This window comes from Syngnathus typhle, linkage group LG12, assembly GCF_033458585.1.
Source record: "Syngnathus typhle isolate RoL2023-S1 ecotype Sweden linkage group LG12, RoL_Styp_1.0, whole genome shotgun sequence".
Lineage (NCBI taxonomy): Eukaryota > Metazoa > Chordata > Actinopteri > Syngnathiformes > Syngnathidae > Syngnathus > Syngnathus typhle.
Genome location: NC_083749.1, coordinates 12,586,141 through 12,613,445, shown reverse-complemented (window position 1 = coordinate 12,613,445; position 27,305 = coordinate 12,586,141). Strand labels below are relative to the sequence as shown.

The window sequence follows — 27,305 nt, the reverse complement described above, 5'->3', positions numbered from 1 at the left end:
GTTCAGTTCTCCACCTATTAGTTTCAATTCACAGTTTAATTAGCAGTTTCAATCAGCAAATAACAAAATGCGTATTACAGGTAATATTTTATTTCACAACACTTTGCCTTGTTCCTTTCGTCTCTGCTGTTCATTTCAAACACGCTCCATACGACCGCAATGCTCTTGTATCAGACGCTCGCTCGATCACCTGCTAGTTTGCCGTCTGTCACAATGTACCCTACACAAATCCGAAACATTTGTTGCGGCTCCGAGTCACGACGAGGGGCAAGTTTTGGTTTCCAAGGTTGTTTTTATTCCTCTTCAACGTATCTCCCATACAGAGCCGCCTCATTCCCCTGCGCACGGAGCGCGGTGGTGCGTTTAGGGGCAGTCGGAGAAATCAACGCCAACAAAAAAAATGACATCCAGCCTAGTTAAGACCATACCAAAGACTTTAAAAATGGGACCCATTGCCTCCCTGCGTGTGTGACGATCTTTGGGACTTAAAAAAAAAAAAAAAAAAAAAAAAAAAATTTAAAAAAAATTTAAAAAATTCATAAAAATTGGGTGCGTATTATACATGGGTACAAGCTTTTTTCCAGCATCAGCATGCCATTGTTAGGGGTGCGTACTATACATGGGGGCGCACTATACACGGAAAAAAACGGTAATAGGTGGAGAACTGAACTCTCGCTCTTCATATAGCTGACGTGTCTTGCGCATCCGTTCTGCGCATCTGTAATGGCGGCCTCCGTATGACGTCCGGTCCGCGATGGAGATTAAAAAACAAACAATATTTGACAATAACACACCATCAAGGATTGCACCATCGCATCAAACGATGAATTTTACTAAGTGTGTTGGGCAGGGTGGCTGAATGCGATGCGCGATTGGCAACAAACAAGAAGAAAGGTGATTTCAAGTTTTATTTCGAGGGAGATTTGTCATGTCTCGTCCCCAGTTTTGCTATGTGTCTAGGTCAGTGCTTCTCAAAAAGTGGGGTGCTATACCTGGGGGGGCGCGTGTGACCCTGGGGAACAGGCTTTTTTTTGGCAGTACTAGAATAAAGTGTAACTGCGCATTTTCACAGCAGGGGGCAGTGGCGCTCTCATTGTTACTTCTGTGACATTTGCGACAGTGCAACATTTTACGACTTACAAGACAAGTTAGGATAGTCACGGTGGGGAGGGGGGGGCGCGAATAGTTTTCTTCTTGCTTGGGGGGGGGGCGTAACAGAAAATAATTGAGAAGCACTGGTCTAGGTTGCCATAGTATCTGTTCACGTCGCCCCTCTCTTCCTGTGTCACCTCAATCGATGTAACGTGTTTTGTATTTAAGTCCTGTCTGCCCCTCGGTCACCGTCGGATCATTGCATGTGTTACTGTCATGATGTCTGTTTGGTTTCTGTTCCTGTCTTTGGTAATGTCACCCTGTCTTTTTGTTCGACGACTTTGTCGGTCAGTCCTGTGGTTGGTTTTGTTGTACCATGACTTTCTTTAAAAAAAATAAAATAATAATAATTAAAAAAAAATAATAATCAAATTTTTTTTGTACCCATGTATAATGCGCACCCCAGATTTTAGGACAATAAATTAGTTAAATTTTGCGCACTATACACGGAAAAAAACGGTAATCGATATAATGCTCAACGATTTATTGGCATCAATGCTAAACGTAAACATCGATTTATATCGCCGTGTTTGACCTCGGACATTAGACGCGACTTTATTTTGAAATCCAGTTCATTGTTGCTCGCTTCCTCTTTCCGGGAGCAGTGCGCCCGGCGGCGTTGTGTTGTGAGCAGAGCAGGCGCGTGAAAGGGGAGTCGACAACTAGTACGCGGCTCCTGGGCTGGTGCTATGGCTAGTGTCCAAAAAGATGAGGAAATTTGCTCCCCTTTAGGCTTCAAGTCATTCGTTTGGAAGCACTTTGGATTCCAAAGAAAAGATGGCTCAACGGACAAGACACGTGCAGTTTGTAAATCCTGCCATGCGGTGATCAAATATTCAGGGACCAAAAATCTCTCCGCACATTTAAAGAAAAAACACGACATCAAAGTTCAGTGTTAAAATACCGTTTTTTTCCGTGTATAGTGCGCCCACATGTATAATACGCACCCTAAAAATGGCATGCTGATGCAGGAAAAAAGCCTGTACCCATGTATAATACGCACCCAATTTTTATGAATTTTTTTTTATGAATTCTTTTTTTCTTTTTTTTTTTTTTTTAAGTCCCAATGATCGTCACACACGCATGGAGGCAATGGGTCCCATTTTTATAGTCTTTGGTATGGTCTTAACTAGGCTGGATGTAATTGTTTTTGTTGGCGTGGATTTCTCCGACTTCCCATAAACGCACCACCGCGCTCCATGCGCGCACGGGAAAGAGGCGTGCGGACGTGAAAAAGACGGCTCTGTATGGGAGAGACGTTGAAGAGGAATAAAAATACCCTTGGAAACCAAAACTTGGTGATTTCAAGTTTCATTTCGAGGGACATTTGTCACGTCTCGTCCCCAGTTTTGCTATGTGTCTAGGTTGCCATAGTTTCTGTTCGCGTCGCCCCTCTCTTCCTGTGTCACCTCAATCGATGTAACGTGTTTTGTATTTAAGTCCTGTCTGCCCCTCGCTCACCGTCGGATCATTGCATGTGTTACTGTCATGATGTCTGTTTGCTTTCTGTTCCTGTCTTTGGTAATGTCACCCTGTCTTTTTGTTCCACGACTTTGTTCCACGACTCTCAGTCCTGTTGTTGGTTTTGTTTTCTAAAAAAAAAAAAAAAAAAAAAAAAATTTTTTTGTACCCATGTATAATGCGCACCCCAGATTTTAGGACAATAAATTCGTTAAATTTTGCGCACTATACACGGAAAAAAACGGTAAGCACTTTGTATACTACAATACTCTTGTAATTTCCTAAATAAAGAGTTTGCAGTACCTTGTTGATTTTGCGTATGAATTGTTATAAATCAGGATATTGTTCTATATTTTTTATTAAAAAAAAAAAAGCGTTTGGAGAGCACTATATCGCGATATATCGTGAATGAATCGCAGCAGGCTTTAAGATATCGGCAAATATCGTATCGTAGTTCTTTGTATCGATATGATATCGTATCGTGACAAAACCCGCGATTTACACCCCTATTATTTAGTATAGTGGAACCGTTACGCGCAGTTAGTTATGTAATGTGTGCCGTCTCCGAGTGTTGTATGACGTCAGAAGTTGAGCGTTGATTTACGTGCTGTAATTCTGTCTGTTGCAGAACCACAAACACACACCGCTTCACATCCTTTTGCCAGTTTGCCTGTATGCCCCTATGAGCCACAGTGCCTGTGTATTTTTTGCCAATAATTCAATAAAGCAATCAAAACTGAACCACATCTTCCCTCCTGTGTTCTGACCGACACCCGGGGGCCAAAAGAGCACAACCATCCAAGCCAACCCCCTATACAAGACATGGGCAAACTACGGCCCACGGGGCCGTTTAATCCGGCCCGCCAAACCTGAATAAATTGTATTATTCATTTTTTTGTCATTTTCCCTGCAATGGGAAAACGCCCGCCCGCGCATTTACTCCCGAAAGCCGTGTCAGAAAGCTCAGTGCACACTCACAAGTGCGTGTACGTACTCAGTAGTACGGACCCGGCGCACTGCGCGCTCTATTTCTATCAGTGCCCCATTTAGAGTGTGGGCTGTGACGTCAGCATTTTCGTAATTTGCGCGCTGAGCTTTCAGATACAGTTTTACGCTAAAGCACAAACATTCCCCTGGAATCCTTCCTTTAAAATGAATGGCCCAAGGAAAAGAAAGGCGGACACTGAGTGCCGAGTGTTTAAAAAAGAGTGGACAATTTGGCTCGACCGACGTGTGTGAGCTGACGTTCAGCCACGTGAACATCAACAAAGCCCTGTCACAGATCTAGGTTAACGGACCAAAACCTCGGCCACAACAGATTTTACTCCAGACTATGATCCACTAGCAAGAAAAGGGAGACCATCAACATTGTTCCCACTGAAAATGAAGGGGAGTTTCTCTAGTTTGTTGTAAAAAAAAATAATAATAATTTTGAAAATAATTTGTACAAATAGCAGGGATTGAAACTAGCGACATTCTCATTTTCAAACAATGCAGAGGATGCTCAAGGACGTTGATGCACCACCTGTTTGCGACTAATCTTAACATTTAAAGTTCTTAAGGCCGACTTTAAGGAAGTGTTTCCTGTTTCCTCACCAGGTGTTTGTGAGTTTAAGCCCTGCTCTGATTTTCAGATATCCGTCACCGTGTTGCCGTTTTGATTTCTTTATTACTTTATTTAGATGTATTCTTTCACTGATTCTTCAAGATGATGTATTTGGTCAGAATGTTTGCCGTTTGATGTGATTTCGCCTCATAAGATAAACATCTTTTATAAATCTGACCTGCAGGCACTGAAGTGATGGATACTGTTATTCATAATAACAGTGTCATATTTAATGAGAATCACTGATAGAAGTTTTTTGGTGAAATATATTTTTTAATAAATGCATCTGTTTTCAAAAAGCTTTTTTTTTTTTTAACTATCCATGCTTTGCTACCTGCTAAAGGCCAAGACACTTTATTCAATGACCTTTACATGTCGTTTATATTACTTCACACAAACACTACATGCATCTGCTCCTGGTTCGGCCCCCCGGTCAAAATTTAAAGCCCAATTCGGCCCGCAAGTCAAAAAGTTTGCCCACCCCTCCCCTATACAATCCTCAGGCTCCCCAACAATAGCGGTAGCAGTTTGCATTATTTTATTGCAATGTTTTTCCTTATTCAGATTTGTTTCAAGACTACAGTTACAGTTAGACTTCACTTTGATGGTTAATGCAGTTATTGCAATTTTGTTGTTTTATCACGATAGATTGGTTTATTTACATTTCAAAAACCAGAAGCCATTCATTTACAAATGTGATTGCACTTTAGTTTACATATTTAAATGTTCAGATATTATGATGTTATAGACTGTATTTGCATGATTTGAATGAGGCAAAATAACATGCTTTTTCTCTCAAATATATTCTCATTTTTTCAGATGTACTGTAATTATTTTCTGTATAAAAATTAAATTTAGTGTCCAAAAAGTCTAAATTTCAAACTTGAGTCAAAAAGTCTTTTTTTAAATTTGAGTCTTGAAAAAGAGGGGGTTGTCTTATAATCAGGTCGTCTTATATTCGGGCCAATACGGTATATGACGCGTGCGTGCGTGTATAAGAAAAAAAACCATTGTGCCCCTAGTGGGGATTTATTATACTGGCGCCAGGAGATTTCTGCCACCATTAACAATAATTGATTGTTTAACTAATTAATAGTTAAGTATTTAATTAATTTGATCGTTAATTACCCCTTATTCGCTACGTGCTTGTGTGCAAATTGATTTTGAATTATGATATTGTATGTAGCTTTAAAACCTCATGATTTGTCTTTTTGTTGATTCCAGCATTTCTACTTCACTGTACCTGACTTAAAAGAGCTCCCCAGAATACCAGAGAATGTGAGTGTGTTTTCATCTTTTCTTTAACCATTCTCTAAAAAAGCCATTTGAGGATTGAATCAAGCCCCCTCCCCTTCTGTAAAGTAGTGGACAGATACACATTTCCATAAGTCAATGGACTTATTCAAGGTTTTATCCGTCCGTCCGTCCGTTTTCTATACCTCTTGTCCCCGCGGGGGTCACGGGCGTGCTGGAGCTTATCCCAGCAGTCATCGGGCAGCAGGCGTAGGACACCCTGAACTGGTTGCAGGGCACACAGAGACTAACAACCATCCACACTCACACCAAGGGACAATTTGGAGTGCTCAATCGGCCTACCAAGCATATTTTGGGGACGTAGGAGGAAACTGGAGTGCCCGGAGAAAACCCATGCGGGCACGGGGAGAACATGCAAACTCAACACAGGGAGGGCCCGAGGTGGAATCGAACCCGCACCCTCTTAACTGTGAGGCGGACGTGCTAAGCAGCCGCCCCTAAATATATATTCGCACGCACACACACACACATACACACATACACACACACACACACACACACCGTATTTTCCGGACTACAAGTCGTATCAGCCATAAAATGCATAATAAAGAAGAAGAAAAAAAACAAATGTAAGTCGCACGGGAGTACAAGTCACATTTTTGGGGCCACTTTACCTGACAAAATACAACACCAAGAACAGACATGAATAGCCAACAACAGGCTAAACGATACGGTATGCTAACATTACATAAAGACAAACGAACTGAGAACGTGGCAACGTAACATATTAACAGTTATTCAAATTACTATAACATAAATAACAAGTTCATCAAACCATCTGTGTCACTCTAAATCATTAAATCCATCGAAATCATTAAATCCATCGAAATCTTCGTCTGTGTCCCTTATTAACAACCCCGCTGCTGAGTCCGGAAGTACATGCAGTGCTGACATCAGACTCATCGTCAGTTGCAGCTCCAAGTATTCCACAGGCCTATATATAAACTATATATCAATTAACTATAACATAAATAACAATTTTATCAAACCATCCGTGTCACTCCAAATCATTAAATCCGTCAAAAACGTTTTTCTCTGTGTCACCGATAAACAACTCTGCTGACTACGGAAGTGGATGCTGCGCTGACATCAGACTCATTGTAAGTTGCAGTTCCAATTATTCCGAAGGCCTATATAACCATATACAGTATCGCACTAAAGTGAGTACACCCCTCTCATTTCTGCAATGTTTTAATTATATCTTGTCATTGGACAACACTGAAAAAATGACACGTTGAGACAATGTTAAGTAGTCACTGTAGAGCTTGGATAGCAAAGTAAATGTATTGTTACTTCAAAGTAACTCAAAATACAACAATGAATGTGTAAAATGCTGGCAACAAAAGTGAGTACACCCCAACTGGAAATGTCAAAATTGGACCCAAATATCAATATTTTGTGTGGCCACCATTATTTTCCAGCACCCCATAAGCCTTTTAGGCATGGAGTTCACCAGAGCTCCCCAGTGCCATTAGCACTCATACAGCCCCAGACCATGACGCTCCCACCACCTTGCTTGACTGTAGGCAAGACACACGCTGGACACCATCTGAACCCATATCCATATCCTGAAGACAAGCAGACTAAGGATATGGATATGGGTTACTAGAACCATGTCCTGTGGTCTGATGAGACCAAGATAAACATATGTGGGTCAGATGGTGTCCAGCGTGTGTGGCGGCAACCAGGTGAAGAGTACAAAGACAAGTGTGTCTTGCCTACAGTCAAGCAAGGTAGTGGGAGTGTCATGGTCTGGGGCTGTATGAGTGCTGCTGGCACTGGGGAGCTACAGTTCATTGAGGGAACCATGAATGCCAACATGTATTGTGGAAGACTGAAGCAGAGCATGATGCCCTCCCTCCGTAAACTGGGCCGCGGAGCAGTATTCCAACACGATAACGACCCCAAACACACCTCCAAGACAACCACTGCCTTCCTAAAGAAGCTGAGGGTGAAGGTGATGGACTGGCCAAGCATGTCCCAGACCTAAACCTAAAGAGGATTCCAGCGGCGACCTGTGAAACTCTGGTGAACTCCATGCCTAAAAGGGTTACGGCGGTGCTGGAAAATAATGGTGGCCACACAAAATATTGACATTTGGTTCCAATTTTGACATTTTCAGTTGGGCTGTACTCACTTTTGTTGCCAGCATTTTACACATTCATTGTTGTGTTTTGAGTTACTTTGAAGTAACCATATATTTACTTTGATATCCAAGCTGTACAGTGACTGCTTAACATTGTCTCAAAAGTGTCATTTCTTCAGTGTTGTCCCATGACAAGATATAATTAAAACAATGTAGAGATGAGTGGGGTGTACTCGTGTGAGATACTGTATAAACTATATATCAGACTACAACATACATAAATAACAAGTTTATCAAACCATCCGTGTCACTCCAAATAATTAAATCCATCGAAATCTTCGTCCTCTGTGTCACCTATAAACAACTCCGCTGACTCCGGAAGTAGATGCTGCGCTATCATCACTCATCGTCAGTTGCAGTTCCAATTATTCCATTCCAATTTTTTTTGTTGGCGTTGATTTCTCCGACTGCCCGTAAAGGCACCACCGCGCTCAGTGCGCACATTTGAAAAAGGCGTGCGGACGTGAAAAAGGCGGCTCTGTATGGGAGAGACGTTGAAGAGGAATAAAAACACCCTTGGAAACCAAAACTTGCCCCTCGTCGTGACTCGGAGCCGCAACAAATGTTTCGGATTTGTGTAGGGTACATTGTGACAGCAAACGAGCAGGTGATCGAGCAAGCGTATGATACGAGAGCATTGCGGTCGTATGGAGCGTGTTTGAAGTGAACAGCAGAGACAAAAGGAACAAGGCAAAGTGTTGTGAAATAAAATATTACCTATAATACGCATTTTGTTATTTGCTGATTGAAACTGCTAATTAAACTGTGAATTGAAACTAATAGGAAGAAAACAACTCTCGCTCTTTATATAGCTGACGTGTCTTGCGCATCCGTTCTGCGCATCGGATCCATAGTGCGCATGCGCAATCATACTGCCTCCGTATGACGTCCGGTCCGCGATGGAGATTAAAAAACAAACAATATTTGACAATAACACACTAGCAAGGATTGCACCATCGCATCAAACGATGTGTCGTCAATTATGAATTTTACTGACTAAGTGTGTTGGGCAGGATGGCTGAATGCGATGCGCGATTGACAACAAACAAGAAGAAAGGTGATTTCAAGTTTTATTTCGAGGGAGATTTGCCATGTCTCGTCCCCAGTTTTGCTATGTGTCTAGGTTGCCATAGTATCTGTTCGCGTCGCCCCTCCCTTCCTGTGTCACCTCAATCAATGTAACGTGTTTTGTATTTAAGTCCTGTCTGCCCCTCGCTCACCGTCGGATCATTGCATGTGTTACTGTCATGATGTCTGTTTGGTTTCTGTTCCTGTCTTTTTTAATGTCACCGTCTTTTTGTTCCACGTCTTTGTCGGTCAGTCCTGTTGTTGGTTTTGTTGTACCATGACTTTCTTAAAAAAAAATAAAATAAAAAAAAATAAAAAATTGAAAAAAAATAAAAAATAAAAAATTTTTGTACCCATGTATAATGCGCACCCCAGATTTTAGGACAATAAATTAGTTACATTTTGCGCATTATACAAGGAAAAAAACGGTACTATGAACCATGAAAAAAAATTGACTTATAGACCAGAAAATACGGTATATAAATAAATGCTCCCACATATAAAGATGTATTGCTCCTAAAACAACAGTAGCATTATCATTGCAGAAATGGGCCTCTCACAAACACAAAGTTGTGGGCGAACTTGCCCCTCATTGTCCAGCTGAACATCATTATTGATCTTGTGATTGATCATTGTGATCTTACTTCAATTCTATAGTATTGGTGTTAAACTCAAGGCCCAGTGGCCAGATGCGGCCTGCCACATCATTTTATGCGGCCCACGAAGACAAATTGTGCATCGACTTGATGTCAATACTAAAATTGCAAATTGACTTCACCTTTAAAAAAAAAATGGAAAATTGCGAGAAATTTTCATCAGCATTCATCTTTGGAAAATATTTTAACTGTATTTACTAGTCCCTGATTTCAAAGCTAGTTATTCATCAGTTTGTTTTGTAGCTTTTACTGTATATAATATTACCCGTTAACAGTCATAATAGCCGTCCGAAGGAAACTGAGTACAATGCGGTCCGCGACAAAAATGAGTTTGACTAATGTTGACTGAAGTTGAACACAAATTATGGAAATTCCTAAAGGAGAAATAATTGATGGTCAAAAGATGCCAATTCATACTTGCCTGGTAATAAACTTTACCCCCCAATATAATTATGTATGTATTTATTTGAACTAATTTGTGTTCTACAATGCAGTGTAATTTATTTTTCAAAACTAAACTAATTAACATGTTTTTGTTTGGCTGTTGCAGAGGAACCTTACAGAGTATTTTGTAGCAGTAGATGTCAATAACATGCTTCAACTCTACGCTAGCATGCTTTATGAACGTCGGATCCTCATCTGCTCTAGCACGCTAAGCACTGTAAGTAGAGTCCCCATCTTTTTAAAATGTTCTGATTTGCCTTCTGATTGTAGTTAATTTTGGTAAACGCATCTTAAATTACTTACTCACTAAACCTATTGAACCGCTGCATTATGAAAAATGAAATACCATGAAAAACATCATGGAATGCAACATGAAATTCTGTAAATAAGTCTGTCAGTCACCCATCATGATATACACTGCTCAAAAAAATTTAAGGAACACTTTGAAAACACATCAGATTTCAATGGTGAAAATTTTTGGGGGGGATATCTATACTGATATGAACAGTTTAATGTCTCAGGAACAAAAGGATGCTAGATCTTTTGATGGAAATAAAAGTGTTCAGCCTACAGAGGGCTTAGTATACAAACACCCCAAAAATCAAAGTGAAAAAATGATATGGCAGGTTTGTCCTTATTACCTAGATTCAATTTCTGCAACTCAAAATTATTTTCAATATCTTGTGTGGGCCCCACGAGCTTGTATGCATGCTTGACAACGTCCCGGCATGCTCCTAATGAAACGACGGATGGTGTCTTGTGAGATGTCCTCCCAGATCTGTCTAAGGGCATCAGTGAGCTCCGGTAAAGTCTGAGGAGCAACCTGGCGGCGTATGATGGACCGAAACATTATGTCCCAGAGGTGTTCTATCAGGTTTAGATCAGGTGATTGTGAGGGCCATTCAATTGTGTCAAATCCTTCATCCTCCAGATACTGTCTGCATACTCCTGCCACAATAGGCCGGGTATTGTTGTGGATCAGGAGGAACCCAGGACCTACTGCACCAGCGTTTGGTCTGACCATGGGTGCAAGGATATCATCTTGATACCTAATAGCATATAACCCTAACCCCACCAAACCAGTCATGCTGAATGATGTTGCAGGCAGCATAGCGTTCTCCTTGGCTTCTCCAGACCCTTTCACGTCTATCAAAGGTGCTCAGGGTAAACCTGTTCTCATCTGTGAAAAGCACAGGGCGCCAGTGGCGGACTTCCCAATTCTGGTGTTCTATGGCAAATGCCAGTCGAGCTCCACGATGCTGAGCAATGAGCACAAGAAACACTACAGGACGTGGTGCCCTGAGGCCACCCTCGTGAAGTCTGTTTCTGATTGTTTGGACAGAGACATTCACACCAGTAGCCTGCTGGAGGTCATTCTATAGGGCTCGGGCAGTGCTCAAAGTTAAAGTCTGCTTTATTGTCAATTTCTTCACATGCCAAGACACACAAAAAAATCGAAATTACGTTCCCACTATCCTAAAGTGACAAGACATAGTACACGATATACATACAAGAAATAAAAACAAGAAGGCACAAACAATGAATAAATAGGAGTGATGAATAAATAATAAATAAACAAATAACATAATAAATAAGAGGAGCAAAAATGGAGCAAGTGTGCATACAGCAGACAGTCAGAATATAGCGCAAAAGTACAGGACGCTACGCAGAAAGGGGGAGAGAATTCAGCATCCTGGAGTATGAAGCTGTTGGTGAGTCTGGTGTTGCGGGAGCGCAGGCTCCTGTACCTCTTCCCAGAGGGCAGAAGATCAAACAAAGAGTGACCGGCAATTGTGGCTGCCTTGCGGGTGAGATGGGAGGTGTAGATGTTTCAGGGAGGGGAGTGAAGCACCAATAATCTTACCAGCCGTGTTCACTATGTGCTGCAGGGCCTTCATGTTGTATTCAGTGCAGCTACCACCCCAAACAGCGATACAACTGGAGAGGACGCTCTCAATGGTGCCACTTCAGAAGGGTTAAGAAATCGCCTCATGCTCCCAGTCGTGATAATGACTCTAGCTAAAGCCAACACTTGTGGAAAACCAGTTAGAAAGATCAAGAGGGAGGAACTTGAAATGGCCTCCACCTGCAAAACCAGTCCTGTTTTGGGGACCATCTCATTGTTGCCCCTCTAGTGCACCTGTTGTTAATTCCATCAACAAACACCAATGCAGCTGAAACTGATGAACAACCCCCTCTGCCGTGTACCTGACCAAAACCTTATCAGAAAAGTCTAATTGAATTCATGCCATACCCTGATAAAAAAACACCTGCAAAAGCAGTCCTGTTTTGCGGACCATCTCGTTGATACCCCTCTAGTGCACCTGTTGTTAATTCCATCAACACCAATGCAGCTGAAACTGATTAACAACCCCCTCTGCCACGTACCTGATCAAAACCTTATCAGAAAAGTCTAATTGAATTCACGCCATACCCTGATAAAAAAATGTTTAAAAATACAAAAAAGTGTTTAAAAATAAAATTATAAATGTCTTGTAACCTCGCGCCCAACGCAGGAGCGTATCCAGCTGGTCAGCACGGCAAGACCAGAGCGGAGCCGTGACACCTTTACACTTTAAATTTCTCAAAAAGTGTTTAAAATACAATAAAGTATTTAAAAGTACAATAGAGTGTATAAAATGTTTTTATAAAAGTCTTGTGCGGACACCCTCGCGCAGGACCGCGGGGGGCGCATCAGCCGGCCAGCATGCAAGAGCAGAGAGGAACCAGACACGTTTACACTTAAAAAAAAGGTTCATAAAAGTCTTGTGTGGATAATGTAACTATATATTTACTCTTATTTATTTTCTTATTTATTTAAATAAATAAGAATTTTTCTGATAGTCAGTTTGATTTTTTTGTTAAAAAAAAAAAAAAACTGTGTATAAAACTACAATAAAAGTTCATAAAAGTCTTGTGTGGATATTGTAATGATTTATTGACCATTTTTTTCCGTGTATAATGCGCCCCCATGTATAATACGCACCCTAAAAATGGCATGTTGATGCTGGAAAAAAGCCTGTACCCATGTATAATACGCACCCAATTTTTATGAATTTTTCCATTTTATTTATTTATTTACTTATTTATTTTTTTAAGTCCCAATGATCGTCACACACGCAGGGAGGCAATGGGTCCCATTTTTATAGTCTTTGGTATGGTCTTAACTAGGCTGGATGTAATTTTTTTTGTTGGCGTTGATTTCTCCGACTGCCCGTAAAGGCACCACCGCGATCCGTGCGCACATGTGAAAAAGGCGTGCGGACGTGAAAAAGGCGGCTCTGTATGGGAGAGACGTTGAAGAGGAATAAAAACACCCTTGGAAACCAAAACTTGCCCCTCGTCGTGACTCGGAGCCGCAACAAATGTTTTGTATTTGTGTAGGGTACATTGTGACAGCAAACGAGCAGGTGATCGAGCAAGCGTCTGATACGAGAGCATTGCGGTCGTATGGAGCGTGTTTGAAGTGAACAGCGGAGACGAAAGGAACAAGGCAAAGTGATACTGCCTCCGTATGACGTCCGGTCCGCGATGGAGATTAAAAAACAAACAATATTTGACAATAACACACCATCAAGGATTGCACCATCGCATCAAACGATGTGTCGTCAATTATGAATTTTCCTAAGTGTGTTGGGCAGGATGGCTGAATGCGATGCGCGATTGATAACAAACAAGAAGAAAGGTGATTTCAAGTTTTATTTCGAGGGAGATTTGTCATGTCTCATCCCCAGTTTTGCTATTTGCGTCGCCCCTCCCTTCCTGTGTCACCTCAATCAATGTAACGTGTTTTGTATTTAAGTCCTCTCTGCCCCTCGCTCACCGTCGGATCATTGCTTGTGTTACTGTCATGATGTCCGTTTAGTTTCTGTTCCTGTCTTTGGTAATGTCACCCTGTCTTTTTGTTCCACGTCTTTGTCGGTCAGTCCTGTTGTTGGTTTTGTTGTACCATGATTTTCTTAAAAAAAAAAAAAAAAAAAAAATTTTTTTTTTTAAATTGTACCCATGTATAATGCGCACCCCAGATTTTAGGACAATAAATTAGTTAAATTTCGCGCATTATACACGGAAAAAAACGGTACTCTTTATTTATTCTTATTTATTTAAATAAGAATGTTTCTGAAAATCAGTTTGAGTTTAAAATGTTTACAAAAGTGTTTAAAAATACAAAAAAGCATTTAAAAGTACAACACAGTGTTTAAAAATACAATAAAGGTTCATAAAAGTCTTTGTGGATATTGTAACAATATATTTTTTCTACATCGTGGATTTTCACCTAACGCGGGTTGTCTTGGATCCAATTATCCGTGATAAGAGGGATTATTGTACAGCCAAAAAAAAAACATGTTCCCTGGTGTTCCCTGCTCTACTGGGTCTAGTGATTGTAAGAAAGAGATTCAGGCTATGCAATGAATTAAAAAAAAATCATCAATATGTCTTTGCTTGTTGGGATTTAATATATATTGCCTTTTTTATTACTATGCTTTCTATTCATTCTGTGAACTTTTCAATACTAGAACCCGTAGCTCTATAAACACAGCATGTGATATATTTTTTTTCTTTTCCCCACAAATCTGTATTGTGAGACATTCAAGAAGGTTATCCACCACCTACGTCATAGTTTCTACAATCTTGAAATTCATTCATTAGTTGTAGGTTGAATACTATCCCTGAGCATTATGTTTGCATTTTGTGCTGTTACCTCCATTAAGTTCCAAATCCCCTCTAGTTTATTTTTTATTGAGGATACTTATTCGAGCTTTTCCAGTTCCTCAATACTCTTCACCATCAGTACCTTGGCCTCTTCTGGTGATCCATTGAGCTTGATGTACATCTTGCAATTTCTGGTCCATGTACTCTGTATTTCTTTTCATTCTCCTCAGGTAACGTGCTTTCGATGCGATGTCCATGTTGGTCTTTGTCAGATGTTCATTTATGTAGTGTAGACCACTCTGCCTTAGAGCATCTTACCCTGTTTTAGGAGTGCAATTTTGTGCTTCTTATTGCCAAATCTCAGAGTGACCGCTGGCGTGTCACTACTGTTTCTTCTGGTTAGCGGATGACAGGCTTCAACTGGGTCAGGGTCCATAGCAATTCATTTTGTCTGCAGAAATGTAGCCACCTGTTGCTCGGCCTAGCTTGCATCTAGCTCACAGCCATCACTGCCTCCCGTCACCGCCCTTGTATAAGATTGTGGTTTAGTTGATATTACAGTGATGACAATGTCATTTATTCTAGTGCATTACCCAAGGTCTGCGATCCGAGGTGGGCAAGCCGCTTGTCCTTCTCTGCATTCAGCATACGGATCGTCGGATGGAGCTTCTTCACCTCTTCCACCAGTGCCAAGATATTTTTCTGCTGCATCCTCACAGCAGAAACTTCTTCCGAAAGGAAGTCAAGTGACTTTTTTTATATCATCGATCTCCGTGGACAGGGTCAGGTATTTTTTTTCGGGCCCATATTGCTCTGTTTGGACCCAGCAATATCTGACAGCTCAATCCGCTGTTCACCTGTAGATCTGCTGTTAGCTGGCAGGAAACGAACTCGCCGGTTCACAATCTGCTTGGTTCAGTTAAGTTTCCTTTTGTTTTCTTTCATTTTTGAACTCCTTGTTTTTTTTTTTTTTTAATTCTTGTCCACAATCGTCTCGCGCTGCTCGTTGTGCGTGTAGCCACCACGTGTAGCACACTTGCTTGTGCGCCGTAGTTGGCATACGTGGTGGCTTTCCGACCAAGTTGTGTGTGGGACTTCTTTCTGTCTTCGTATCCAGATCTCCCTCTATAGTAAGAAACAGAACAGGACAGCCAAGTGTTGCGTGAGGAAGACTTTATTGCTTTGGGATAAGGGGAACGAGGAGTGCTGGAGCTGTGGGTGGACTGGAGTGGCGGCGCTGCTGGGGTGTGACCGGCGAACAAGGACAACGTCGCCCTGGTTGTCTCACTCGGTGTGGCTGAGTGGCGGATGGCTGGCAACCACTAGGGGGAAACGCAACAGAGCAAGCGCGCAGCTCAGCAGGGCGTAGCAGAAGTTTGTGGTCGGGGGCAAGCAGATGGTCGAGATGGGCGGCAAGCAAGATGTGGTCAGAAACAAGCAAGTGATCAGGGCAGGTGGCGAGCAAGACTTGGTCAGAAACAAGTGAGTGGTCAGGGCAGGCGGCAGACAGGACTAGAAGGGTCAGCGTGCGAGCAAATTTGGCAACGGGAGTCAGGCACAGAGCGCAGTGAGCAACGGAGTGGCATCATGGGACAGACTGACAAGCAAGAGCGCAGATCACAGGGTTTAAATAGGAGCTGTCAAACGAGTACACACAGGTGCAGGTGATTAATTTGATGGGTGGGTGTGGCCATGACGCTGGAGCGTGACAGCCGCCCCCTTTCAACAGACTGCTCCCGACGGCCCCAAGCAGGGCCCCGACGTCGGGCAAGCGTGGAGGAAGCAGAAGCGGATCAGTATTCCGCAGAGGCATCTGAGTCCACAATGTCAGGAGCTGACTTGGGGTGCAACAGCGCCAGGCCCCCAGAGACAGAAGGCCGGTGTGGATGGCTGGACGCCGCAACCCTCCCGGACCACCTCGGACCCCTTTATGGAGAGTGGGCTAATCCGCAGGCGGTGGAATCCTGCAATGAGGTCGGGGTCCAAGTTACACCGGGCCGCCACCCGGGAGCGGACGGTGTCATCGTAGCCCTCCCAATCCACCAGGTACTGGATGCCCCGGCCACATTGACGGGACTGGAGCAGCGATCAAACCGACGAGCCGGTGAGGCGGAGGAGCCGATGCAGGACCCAGCGCATTTTCGTGGACGGGCTTCACCCGTGACACATGGAAGCTGGGATGGACTCTCATGGAGCCGGCTGATTACCAGAGGACATGCAGCAGAAGGACTTACCCAGTTCCTGGTTCAGGGGTTTGGTCTGTCCGTTGGACAAGGTGGAAACCAGAGGTGAGGCTGGCCAAGGGTCCCAGGAGACGATAGAACTCTTCCCAAAACATCGAGGAGAACTGTGGGCCGGGGTCGGAGACAATGTCATGGTGGTGGAACTGAGCGGTCTGTTTTGTGGTTGGTACCATGGGGAGCGGAATGAATCAGGCCATCTTACTGTAACTAATGAGAACCATCTTTTAGATCTCATCTCGGATTCACACAAACTCCCCTTGAGATCCTTGAACGCAACTCAAACCTTAAACATGGTACATCACACTGAATCAGATCTAAGGCTGAAATCCGCTGTGGTGTCGGGATTAAAAAAACATTACCTTCTTTCAAATTCCAGAGTAAGTGGAGTTCCCCATTTGTATTTTTGGTAGATTTCCCGTCATACGTACTATTTTTGGTTTCAGCATCAGTGAAATGGTCACATTAGAATCAATGACTCCCTGCAGGCTGCCTCGCCTTTCACCATTCTTTTTTTTTCTGTGTGACACACTCGAGTAAGCGACTGCGTGCGTGTGTACGTGCGACCTTGGTGACTTAGACTGACACAAAAGCCCCCAAAAGATAAGTTATTTGCGAGAGTCAGCACTTTTACTTCTTTCAGGATCAAAAGCTGACCTGGTTATCATTTGTGCTCCGTCTGTCCCTAATCCAATAACACAGAAAAGTCACTTTGCGTCTTCAAGATAAAGGAGAGACATATTTGGGAGAAATTGTTAAAACGAGAAACAAGTTTATTCTATTACAAGAATTTAGCAGTAGTGGTTACGACACAAATTCTAATGACCAAAAAAGTCATTTGTCAAGGCCCTTGACAAGGGTCAAGTTTTAATATTACAGAGAAATTCTTTAATTTGTGTTAAAAAAGAGGTTCTGTAAAAATCATAACTCTAACAAGTCAGATTTTTGCAAAAATCTCTTTTGAATTGTACTACATTGCGACTAGATTTGAGACTGAAACAGTTTATGTAAATTACGGATTAAAATCTCACGTTATGGGGAAAAAGTCATGTACTCAGGTCGTAATTTTATGTGATTAAAGCAATTACCGTTTTTTTCCGTGTATAGTGCGCCCCCATGTATAGTACGCACCCCTAAAAATGGCATGCTGATGCTGGAAAAAAGCTTGTACCCATGTATAATACGCACCCAATTTTTATGAATTTTTAAAAAAAAAAAAAGTAATTTTTTTTTTTTTTTTTTTTTTTTTTAAGTCCCAATGATTGTCACACACGCAGGGAGGCAATGGGTCCCATTTTTATAGTCTTTGGTATGGTCTTAACTAGGCTGGATGTAATTTTTTTTGTTGGCGTTGATTTCTCCGACTGCCCGTAAACGCACCACCGCGCTCCGTGCGCATGGAGCGTGTTTGAAGTGAACAGCAGAGAAGAAAGGAACAAGGCAAAGTGTTGTGAAATAAAATATTACCTGTAATACGGATTTAGGTAGAGAACTGAACTCTCGCTCTTTATATAGCTGACGTGTCTTGCTCATCCGTTCTGCGCATCTGTAATGGCGGCCTCCGTATGATATCCGGTTTGCGTGTGTGCGAGAGCGAGAGAGAGCGAGAGAGAGAGCGCGCGAGAGAACGCTCAACCGTAGCGCGCCGCCGACCGCCCAACTGCACCGGGCTGGTCGATTATTGTGACAGAGCCGTCGCTGAAATTTAGAAGATATTTTTAAAGTCCTGATGTACTTTCTAAAATTTAAGTGGACCTCAGTGCGCACTGCGCAGGGAGCTTAATTTGGTGCGGTCGCGCAACCGCAGCGCGCCGGGCGCTCACTGTCGCATTGCTTAAAGAGCGCCTTTGTGTTTTAGGATGAACAGCAGAGACCAAAGGAACAAGGCAAAGTGTTGTGAAATAAAATATTACCTGTAATACGCATTTTGTTATTTGCTGATTGAAACTGCTAATTAAACTGTGAATTGAAACTAATAGGAAGAAAACAACTCTCGCTCTTTATATAGCTGACGTGTCTTGCGCATCCGTTCTGTGCATTTTATTTCACAACACTTTGCCTTGTTCCTTTCTTCTCTGCTGTTCACTTCAAACACGCTCCATGCGACCGCAATGCTCTCGTATCAGACGCTTGCTCGATCACCTGCTCGTTTGCTGTTCAAACACGCTCCATGCGCACGGAGCGCGGTGGTGCGTTTACGGGCAGTCGGAGAAATCAACGCCAACAAAAAAAATTACATCCAGCCTAGTTAAGACCATACCAAAGACTATAAAAATGGGACCCATTGCCTCCCTGCGTGTGTGACGATCATTGGGACTTAAAAAAAAAAAAAAAAAAAATTTAAAAAAAAAATTAAAAAAAAATTTTTTTTTTTTTTTTTTGTACCCATGTATAATGCGCACCCCAGATTTTAGGACAATAAATTAGTTAAATTTTGCGCACTATACACGGAAAAAAACGGTACTATAACAGGGGAAAATAGGTCAAAATATTTTCCTACAAAAAGGATTCATGCTAAATGAAAGTAAATTCAGAATTTGAAGGCATAATAATGCATAATTTACCAGAATGAAGGTAATGTTGTGAGCATTTATGGGTTATGCTTTGGGGGCTTTTTATAAGATATCCTCCACTGTTTTATTTTTAGTCTGGGTTGCGCTTAAAAAGGAGTTTGTTGCAATATTGTTGAGAATTAAATGAATAGATCTTCAAATCCAAAGGAATATAAATGGTCAACGCTCAGTATTTATTTTTTGTAGCATCAGTCTTTTTGCATACATGTCGATGCATACGTATATACTTAGATCTGTGGAATAATTGAAGCAGCAACTGACATCGAGGCTGACGTCAGCAGCGCACGTAGGTCCGGAATCAACAGCTGTTTTTTTTTTTTTTAATTTATACAGAGGATGAATATTCCGATGGATTTAATGATTTGAAGTGATACGGGTGGTTCCTTAAAATTGTCCATATTACATTTATTTGATATACCGTATTTTTTCGGACTAAAAGTCGCTCCGGAATATAGGTCGCATTAGCCATAAAATGCACAATAACGTGAAAAAAACATATATAAATCGCTCCGGAGTATAAGTCGCAATTTGGGGGAAATGTAATCGACAAAATCCAACACCAAGAACAGACATGAACGAGCAACAACAGGCTAAACCAGGGGTGGGCAAACTTTTTGACTCGCGGGCCGAACTGGGTTCTAAATTTGGACCGGAGGGCCGAACCAGGAGCAGATGGACGTAGTGTTTGTGTGAAGTAATATAAGCGACCTGTAAAGGTCATTGGATAAAAGATTTTAGCTTTTAGTAGGTAGTAAAGCATGGATATTCCAAACAAATTTTTTGAAAACAAATGCATTTATTAACAGCATTAAAAAAAAAAGAAAAAATCACTAAAAAACTGCTATCAGTGATTCTCATAAAATACGACACCATTATTATTATTATGAATAAGTCTCCATCACTTCAGTGCCTGCAGGTCAGATTAATGAAAGATGTTAATCTTATGAGATCACATCAAACGGCAAACATTCTGACCAAATATATAATCTTGAAGAATCGGTGAAAGCATACATCCAAATAGTAATCAAAACGGCAACACGGTGAGGGGTATCTGAACATCAGAGCAGAGTTTTAACTCACAAACACCTGGTAACAGAGGTGAGGAAACGGGAAACTTAAAGTAAGCCTTAAGAACTTTACAGGTTAAGAATAGTCGCAAACAGGTGGTGCATCAATGTCCTTGAGCATCCTGCATTGTTTGGAAATGAGAATGGTTGCTAGTTTCAATCCCTGCTATGTGTACAAATCATATTCAAAATGCATTTTTTTAAAAACAAACTTGAGAGCCTCCCCTTCATTTTCAGTGGGAACAGTGTTGTTGGTCTCCCTTTTTTGCTAGTGCGTCATAGTCTGGAGTAAAATTTGTTGTGGCAATTCTTAGGAGACATCCGAGGTGTTGGTCCGTTTACCTCGATCTGTGACTGATTGATGTTGATGTTGATGCTCATGTGGCTGAACGTCACGTCACGTACGTCGAGCCAAATTGGCCACTCTTTTTTAAACACTCGGCACTGTGTCCACCTTGCTCTTACTTGGGCGACTCATTTTAATAGAAGGATTCCAGGGGAAGGTTTGTGGGTGGCTTTAGCGTAAAACTGTATCTAAAAGCTCAGCGTGCGAATTTCAAGAATGCTGTCGTCACAGCCCACGCTCTAAATTCAGGACTGATACAAATAGAGCGCGAGTCCGCCATGTCCGTACTACTGAGTACGTACACACACTTGTGAGTGCGCACCGAGCTTTCTGACACGGCTTCCGGTAGTAAATGCGCAGGCAAGCTGTTCCCCATCTACTGGGGAAACGCAGTCATTGCAGGCAAAATGACCCAAAAAAATGTTTAATGATACAATTTTTTTCAGGGTTGGCGGGCCGGATTAAACGGTTCCGTGGGCCGGATGTGGCCCGCGGGCCGTAGTTTGCCCACCCCTGGGCTAAACGTTAGGTATGCTAACGTGACATAAACACAAACGAAGAGCTGAGAACGGGCCTGACGTAACATTCAGTTATTCAAATGACTATTACATAAATAACACGCTTATAAAACAAGGCTGCTGCGGACGGACTATGCTGCAAGTGGTACTTCTGGAAGTACATGCGGTGCTGACATCGGACTCATCGTCAGTTGCTGTTCCAAATTTTCCACAGGCCCATATAACTACCGTTTTTTTCCATGTATAATGCGCGAAATTTAACTAATTTATTGTCCTAAAATCTTGGGTGCGTATTATACATGGGTACAACAATTTTTGAAGAAAATCTCCCTCGAAATAAAACTTGAAATCACCTTTCTTCTTGTTTGTTCAATGGTCACACGGGGATGGGTCAAATGCAGAGGACAAATTTCACCACACCCAGATGTGTGTGACGATCATTGGGACTTTTAAAAAAACAAAAAAAAACAACAACAAAAAAAAAGTCAAAATTTGGGTGCGTATTATACATGGGTACAGGCTTTTTTCCAGCATCGACATGCCATTTTTAGCGTGCGTATTATACATGGGGGGCGCATTGTACATGGAAAAAAACGGTATATATAAACTACACTGGTCAAAAAAATTAAAGGAACACTTTGAAAATACATCAGATTTCAATGGTGACAACAAAAATGTTACGTCTGTTGGACTGAAACATTATGTCCCAGCGGTGTTCTATCAGGTTTAGAACAGGTGATCGTGAGGGCCATTCAATTGTGTCAATTCCTTCATCCTCCAGATACTGTCTGCATACTCCTGCCACATGAGGCCGAGCACGGTCGTGGATCAGGAGGAACCCAGGACCTACTGTACCAGCTTAGGGTCTGACCATGGCTGCAAGGATTTCATCCCGATACCTAAAGGCAGTCAGGCTGCTGTTCTCTGGCCTGTAAAGGTCTGTTCGTCCCTCCATGGAAATGCCTCCCCAAACCATCACTGACCCACCACCAAACCGGTCATGCTGAATGATGTTGCAGGCAGCATAGCGCTCTCCTTGGGTACTCAGCTCAGCTCAGTGGCCTAGTGGTAGAGTGTCCGCCTTTAGTGGAAGGTTGTGGATTAAAACCCCGGCCGGGTCATACCAAAGACTATAGAAATGGGACCCATTGCCTCCCTGCTTGGCACTCAGCATTAAGGGTTGGAATTGGGGGGTTAGATCGCCAAATGATTCCCGAGCGCGGCACCGCTGCTGCTCACTGCTCCCCTCTCCCCTCTCCCCCAGGGGATGGATCAAAATCACACGGGGATGGGTTAAATGCAGAGGACAAATTTCACCACACCCAGATGTGTGTGTGACGATCATTGGGGCTTTAACTTTAACTTTTTTAAACTTTCTCCAGACCCTTTCACGTCTATCACAGGTGCTAAGGGTGAACCTGCTCTCATCTGTGAAAAGCACAGGGCGCCAGTGGCAGACTTGCCAATTCTGGTGTTCTATGGCACATGCCAATCGAGCTCCACGGTGCTGAGCAGTGAGCACAGGGTACACTACAGGATGTCGTGCCCTGAGGCCACCCTCGTGAAGTCTGTTTCTGACTGTTTGGACAGAGACATTCGCAACAATAGCCCGCTGGAGGTCATTCTGTAGGGCTCGGGCAGTGCTCAACCTGTTTCTCCTTGCACAAAGCAGCAGATATCGGTCCTGCTGATGGAATGAGGACCGTCTACGGCCCTGTCCAGCTCTCCTAGAGTAACTGCCTGCCTCCTGGAGTCTCCTCCATGCTCTGGAGATTGTCATGGGAGACACATCAAATCTTCTTGCAACAGCACGCATGGATGTGCCATCCTGGAGGAGTTGGACAATCTGCGCAACTTCAGGAGGGTTAAGAAATCGCCTCTTGCTCCCAGTCGTGATAATGACTCTAGCCAACACTTGTGGAAAACCAGTTAAAAAAGATCAAGAGGGAGGAACTTGAGATGGCCTCCACCTGCAAAACCAGTCCTGTTTTGGGGACCATCTTGTTGTTGCCCCTCTAGTGCACCTGTTGTTAATTCCATCAACACCAATGCAGCTGAAACTGATGAACAACCCCCTCTGCCGTGTCCCTGACCAAAACTTTATCAGAAAAGTCTAATTGAATTCATGCCATACCCTGATAAAAAACTGTTCCTTTAATTTTTTTGAGCAGTGTATATATCAAATATCTATAACCTAAATAACAATTTTATCAAACCATCCGTTTCACTCCAAATCATTGAACCCACCGAAATCTTCGTCCTCTTTGTCACTTAAAAAAAAACCCCAAAAACCCCGCTGCTGCTTACTTCAGAAGCACACGTGGCGCTGACGTTGGACTCATCGTCATTTGCTGTTCCATTTATTCCCCAGGCCTATATAAAACTACATACTATAAACGTTTTTTTCCGTGTATAGTGCGCAAAATTTAACTAATTTAGTGTCCTAAAATCTGGGGTGCGCATTATACATGGGTACAAAAAAAAAAAAAAAAAAAAAAAAATTTTTTAATTTTTTTTTTTTTTCTTTTTTTAAGTCCCAATGATCGTTACACACGCAGGGAGGCAATGGGTCCCATTTTTATAGTCTTTGGTATGGTCTTAACTAGGCTGGATGTAATTTTTTTTGTTGGCGTTGATTTCTCCGACTGCCCGTAAACGCACCACCGCGCTTCGTGCGCGCACGGGACAGCAAACGAGCAGGTGATCGAGCAAGCGTCTGATACGAGAGCATTGCGGTCGCATGGAGCGTGTTTGAAGTGAACAGCAGAGAAGAAAGGAACAAGGCAAAGTGTTGTGAAATAAAATGCACAGAACGGATGCGCAAGACACGTCAGCTATATAAAGAGCGAGAGTTGTTTTCTTCCTATTAGTTTCAATTCACAGTTTAATTAGCAGTTTCAATCAGCAAATAACAAAATGCGTATTACAGGTAATATTTTATTTCACAACACTTTGCCTTGTTCCTTTGGTCTCTGCTGTTCATCCTAAAACACAAAAGCGCTCTTTAAGCAATGCGACAGTGAGCGCCCGGCGCGCTGCGGTTGCGCGACCGTACCAAATTAAGCTCCCTGCGCAGTGCGCACTGAGGTCCACTTAAATTTTAGAAAGTACATCAGGACTTTAAAAATATCTTCTAAATTTCAGCGACGGCTCTGTCACAATAATCGACCAGCCCGGTGCAGTTGGGCGGTCGGCGGCGCGCTACGGTTGAGCGTTCTCTCGCACGCTCTCTCTCTCGCTCTCTCTCGCTCTCGCACACACGCAAACCGGATATCATACGGAGGCCGCCATTACAGATGCGCAGAACGGATGAGCAAGACACGTCAGCTATATAAAGAGCGAGAGTTCAGTTCTCTACCTAAATCCGTATTACAGGTAATATTTTATTTCACAACACTTTGCCTTGTTCCTTTCTTCTCTGCTGTTCACTTCAAACACGCTCCATGCGCACGGAGCGCGGTGGTGCGTTTACGGGCAGTCGGAGAAATCAACGCCAACAAAAAAAATTACATCCAGCCTAGTTAAGACCATACCAAAGACTATAAAAATGGGACCCATTGCCTCCCTGCGTGTGTGACGATCATTGGGACTTAAAAAAAAAAAAAAAAAAAAAAAAATTAAATTTTTTTTTAAAAAAAAATCATAAAAATTGGGTGCGTATTATACATGGGTACAAGCTTTTTTCCAGCATCAGCATGCCATTTTTAGGGGTGCGTACTATACATGGGGGCGCACTATACACGGAAAAAAACGGTATATCTCAAATAACTATAACATAAATAACAAGTTTATCGAACCATCCGTGTCACGCCAAATCATTAAATCCATCGAAATCGTCGTCCTTTGTGTCACAACTGACTCTGAAGTCAGTGGATGGTGGAAGTCAGTGAATTATTTCACAGGCCTAGAGCGCCCTCATGCGGTTTAAAGGGAAAATAACATGTGAAGTGATAAATTATACTAATAAGTATTTGTTTATTTAGTGTTTTTTATTTTTGTCATGTTTGAACTGAATCAAAGTTTGAACCAAACCGTCGCTTAAAAAAACAAAACTTGGACCCATGGGCATGGTTAACTATTACACTTTTAATATGTGTGTGTGTGTGTCTGTGTGTGCGTGCGTGTGCATGTGTGTGTGTGTGTGCGCGTGCACACGCGTGTGTGTGCGTCATTTTAACCTTTTTTCCTCTCTGTTCTTGTAAACAGTTAACAGCTTGTGTCCATGGGTCTGCTGCCATGTTATATCCTATGCACTGGCAGCATGTTTACATTCCAGTCTTGCCTCAACATCTATTAGACTATTGCTGGTGAGTTTGCATTTCCACTGAAATACTTGTGAAATCTTAAATATCGAGTGAGACAATGTGCTTTTAAAATGTGCTATGCAAATAAGACCAAACCATCTTTAATATACAGTAATCCCTCGCTACATCGCGGTTCGTTTATTGTGGTTTCACTATATCACGGATTTTTTTTTTTTAAATAAATAAAAAAAAAAATTTAAAGTCAAAATAAAACTTCTAAATTGAGGAATTTTGGCACGAAAGTTACCCACACGTCAGCAGAAGGCAGGGAGTGTTCACAGAATTGCAGTACGTACACTTGTACCTTTTTATAAAAAAAGTTGTTATAATAATAAGAGTTCTAAAAACATATTTACAGTATTGTACCTTGTTATAAAAAAGTTATAATAATAAGAGTTCTAAAAACATTTTTACAGTACGTACACTTGTACTTTGTTATAAAAAAGTTGTTATAATAAAAAGAGTTCTAAAAACATATTTACAGTATGTGTTATGAATTCTCCATGTTATTTATAGTATGTTATTCAGCCGTGCTTTGATTTGAGGTAGGGTGATTTATTTTGAAGGCCGTTTTCAGGCAAAACCACTTCCTGTTTTACGTTTGTGTACATGTTGGCTACAGTGGTACAGGAGTCATTGACGATGTAAGTGGGTCCCCTAACAAGAAATGAACACGTATAATATTTATATTTTCAATATTTATACAAAATGTTCTGTATGTTATTTATTAGGGGTACGATACACATCGATTAATCGATATAATGTTCTACAATTTATTGGCATCGATGCTAAACGTAAACATCGATTTATATCACCGTGTTTGACCTCGGACATTAGACGTGACTTTATTTTGAAATGCAGTTCATTGTTGCTTGCTTCCTCTTTCCGGGAGCAGTGCGCCCGGCGTTGTTGTGTTGTGAGCAGAGCAGGCACGTGAAAGGGGAGTCAACAACTAGTACGCGGCTCCTGGGCTGGTGCTATGGCTAGTGTCTAAAAAGACGAGGAAATTTGCTCCCCTTTAGGCTTCAAGTCATTCGTTTGGAAGCACTTTGGATTCCAAAGAAAATATGGCTCAACCGACAAGACACGTGCAGTTTGTAAATCCTGCCATGCGGTGATCAAATATTCAGGGAGCACAAATCTCGCCGCACATTTAAAGAAAAAACACATCAAAGTTCAGTGTTAAAATAGGCACTTTGTATACTGCAATACTCTTGTAATTTCCTAAATAAAGAGTTTGCAGTACCTTGTTGATTTTGCGTATGAATTGTTATAAATCAGGATATTGTTCTATATTTTTTACTAAAAAAATATATATATATCGATCGTAGAGCACTATATCGCGATATATCGTGAATGAATCGCAGCAGGCTTTAAGATATGGGCAAATATCGTATCGTAGTTCTTTGTATCGATATTATATCGTATCGTGACAAAACCCGCGATTTACACCCCTATTATTTATACTATTAATGTATTATTTACATGTTTGAAACAATTATTTAATGTTCTAATAATAAAATATGCACTTAAACGGTTTCATATACATTTATTGACACACAAAAAATGTAGATTAAATAAAATGTATAGATAAGAGGGTGACCGTACTTCACGGATTTCACTTATCGCAGGTGTTTTTTGGAACCAATTATCCGCAATAAACGAGGGATTACTGTACTGCATTTTTACATTTGTAAAACTTAGTCAACATCCTTTTCCAGTTGCTTAGAAACTTCCTCTCTTTTTCTTTACTTATC

At 41.9% G+C, this 27,305-nt stretch overlaps 1 protein-coding gene across 1 annotated transcript in view; it reads left to right on the top strand.

The window, feature by feature from the left end:
• LOC133163713 (DENN domain-containing protein 1A-like) overlaps positions 1 to 27,305 on the top strand; it is a 146,439-nt gene that overhangs the window by 59,399 nt on the left and 59,735 nt on the right. The window contains 3 exon segments of the mRNA XM_061293881.1: positions 5,444 to 5,497; positions 9,954 to 10,064; positions 25,451 to 25,551. Of these exon segments, the coding sequence (XP_061149865.1) occupies positions 5,444 to 5,497; positions 9,954 to 10,064; positions 25,451 to 25,551 (266 nt within the window).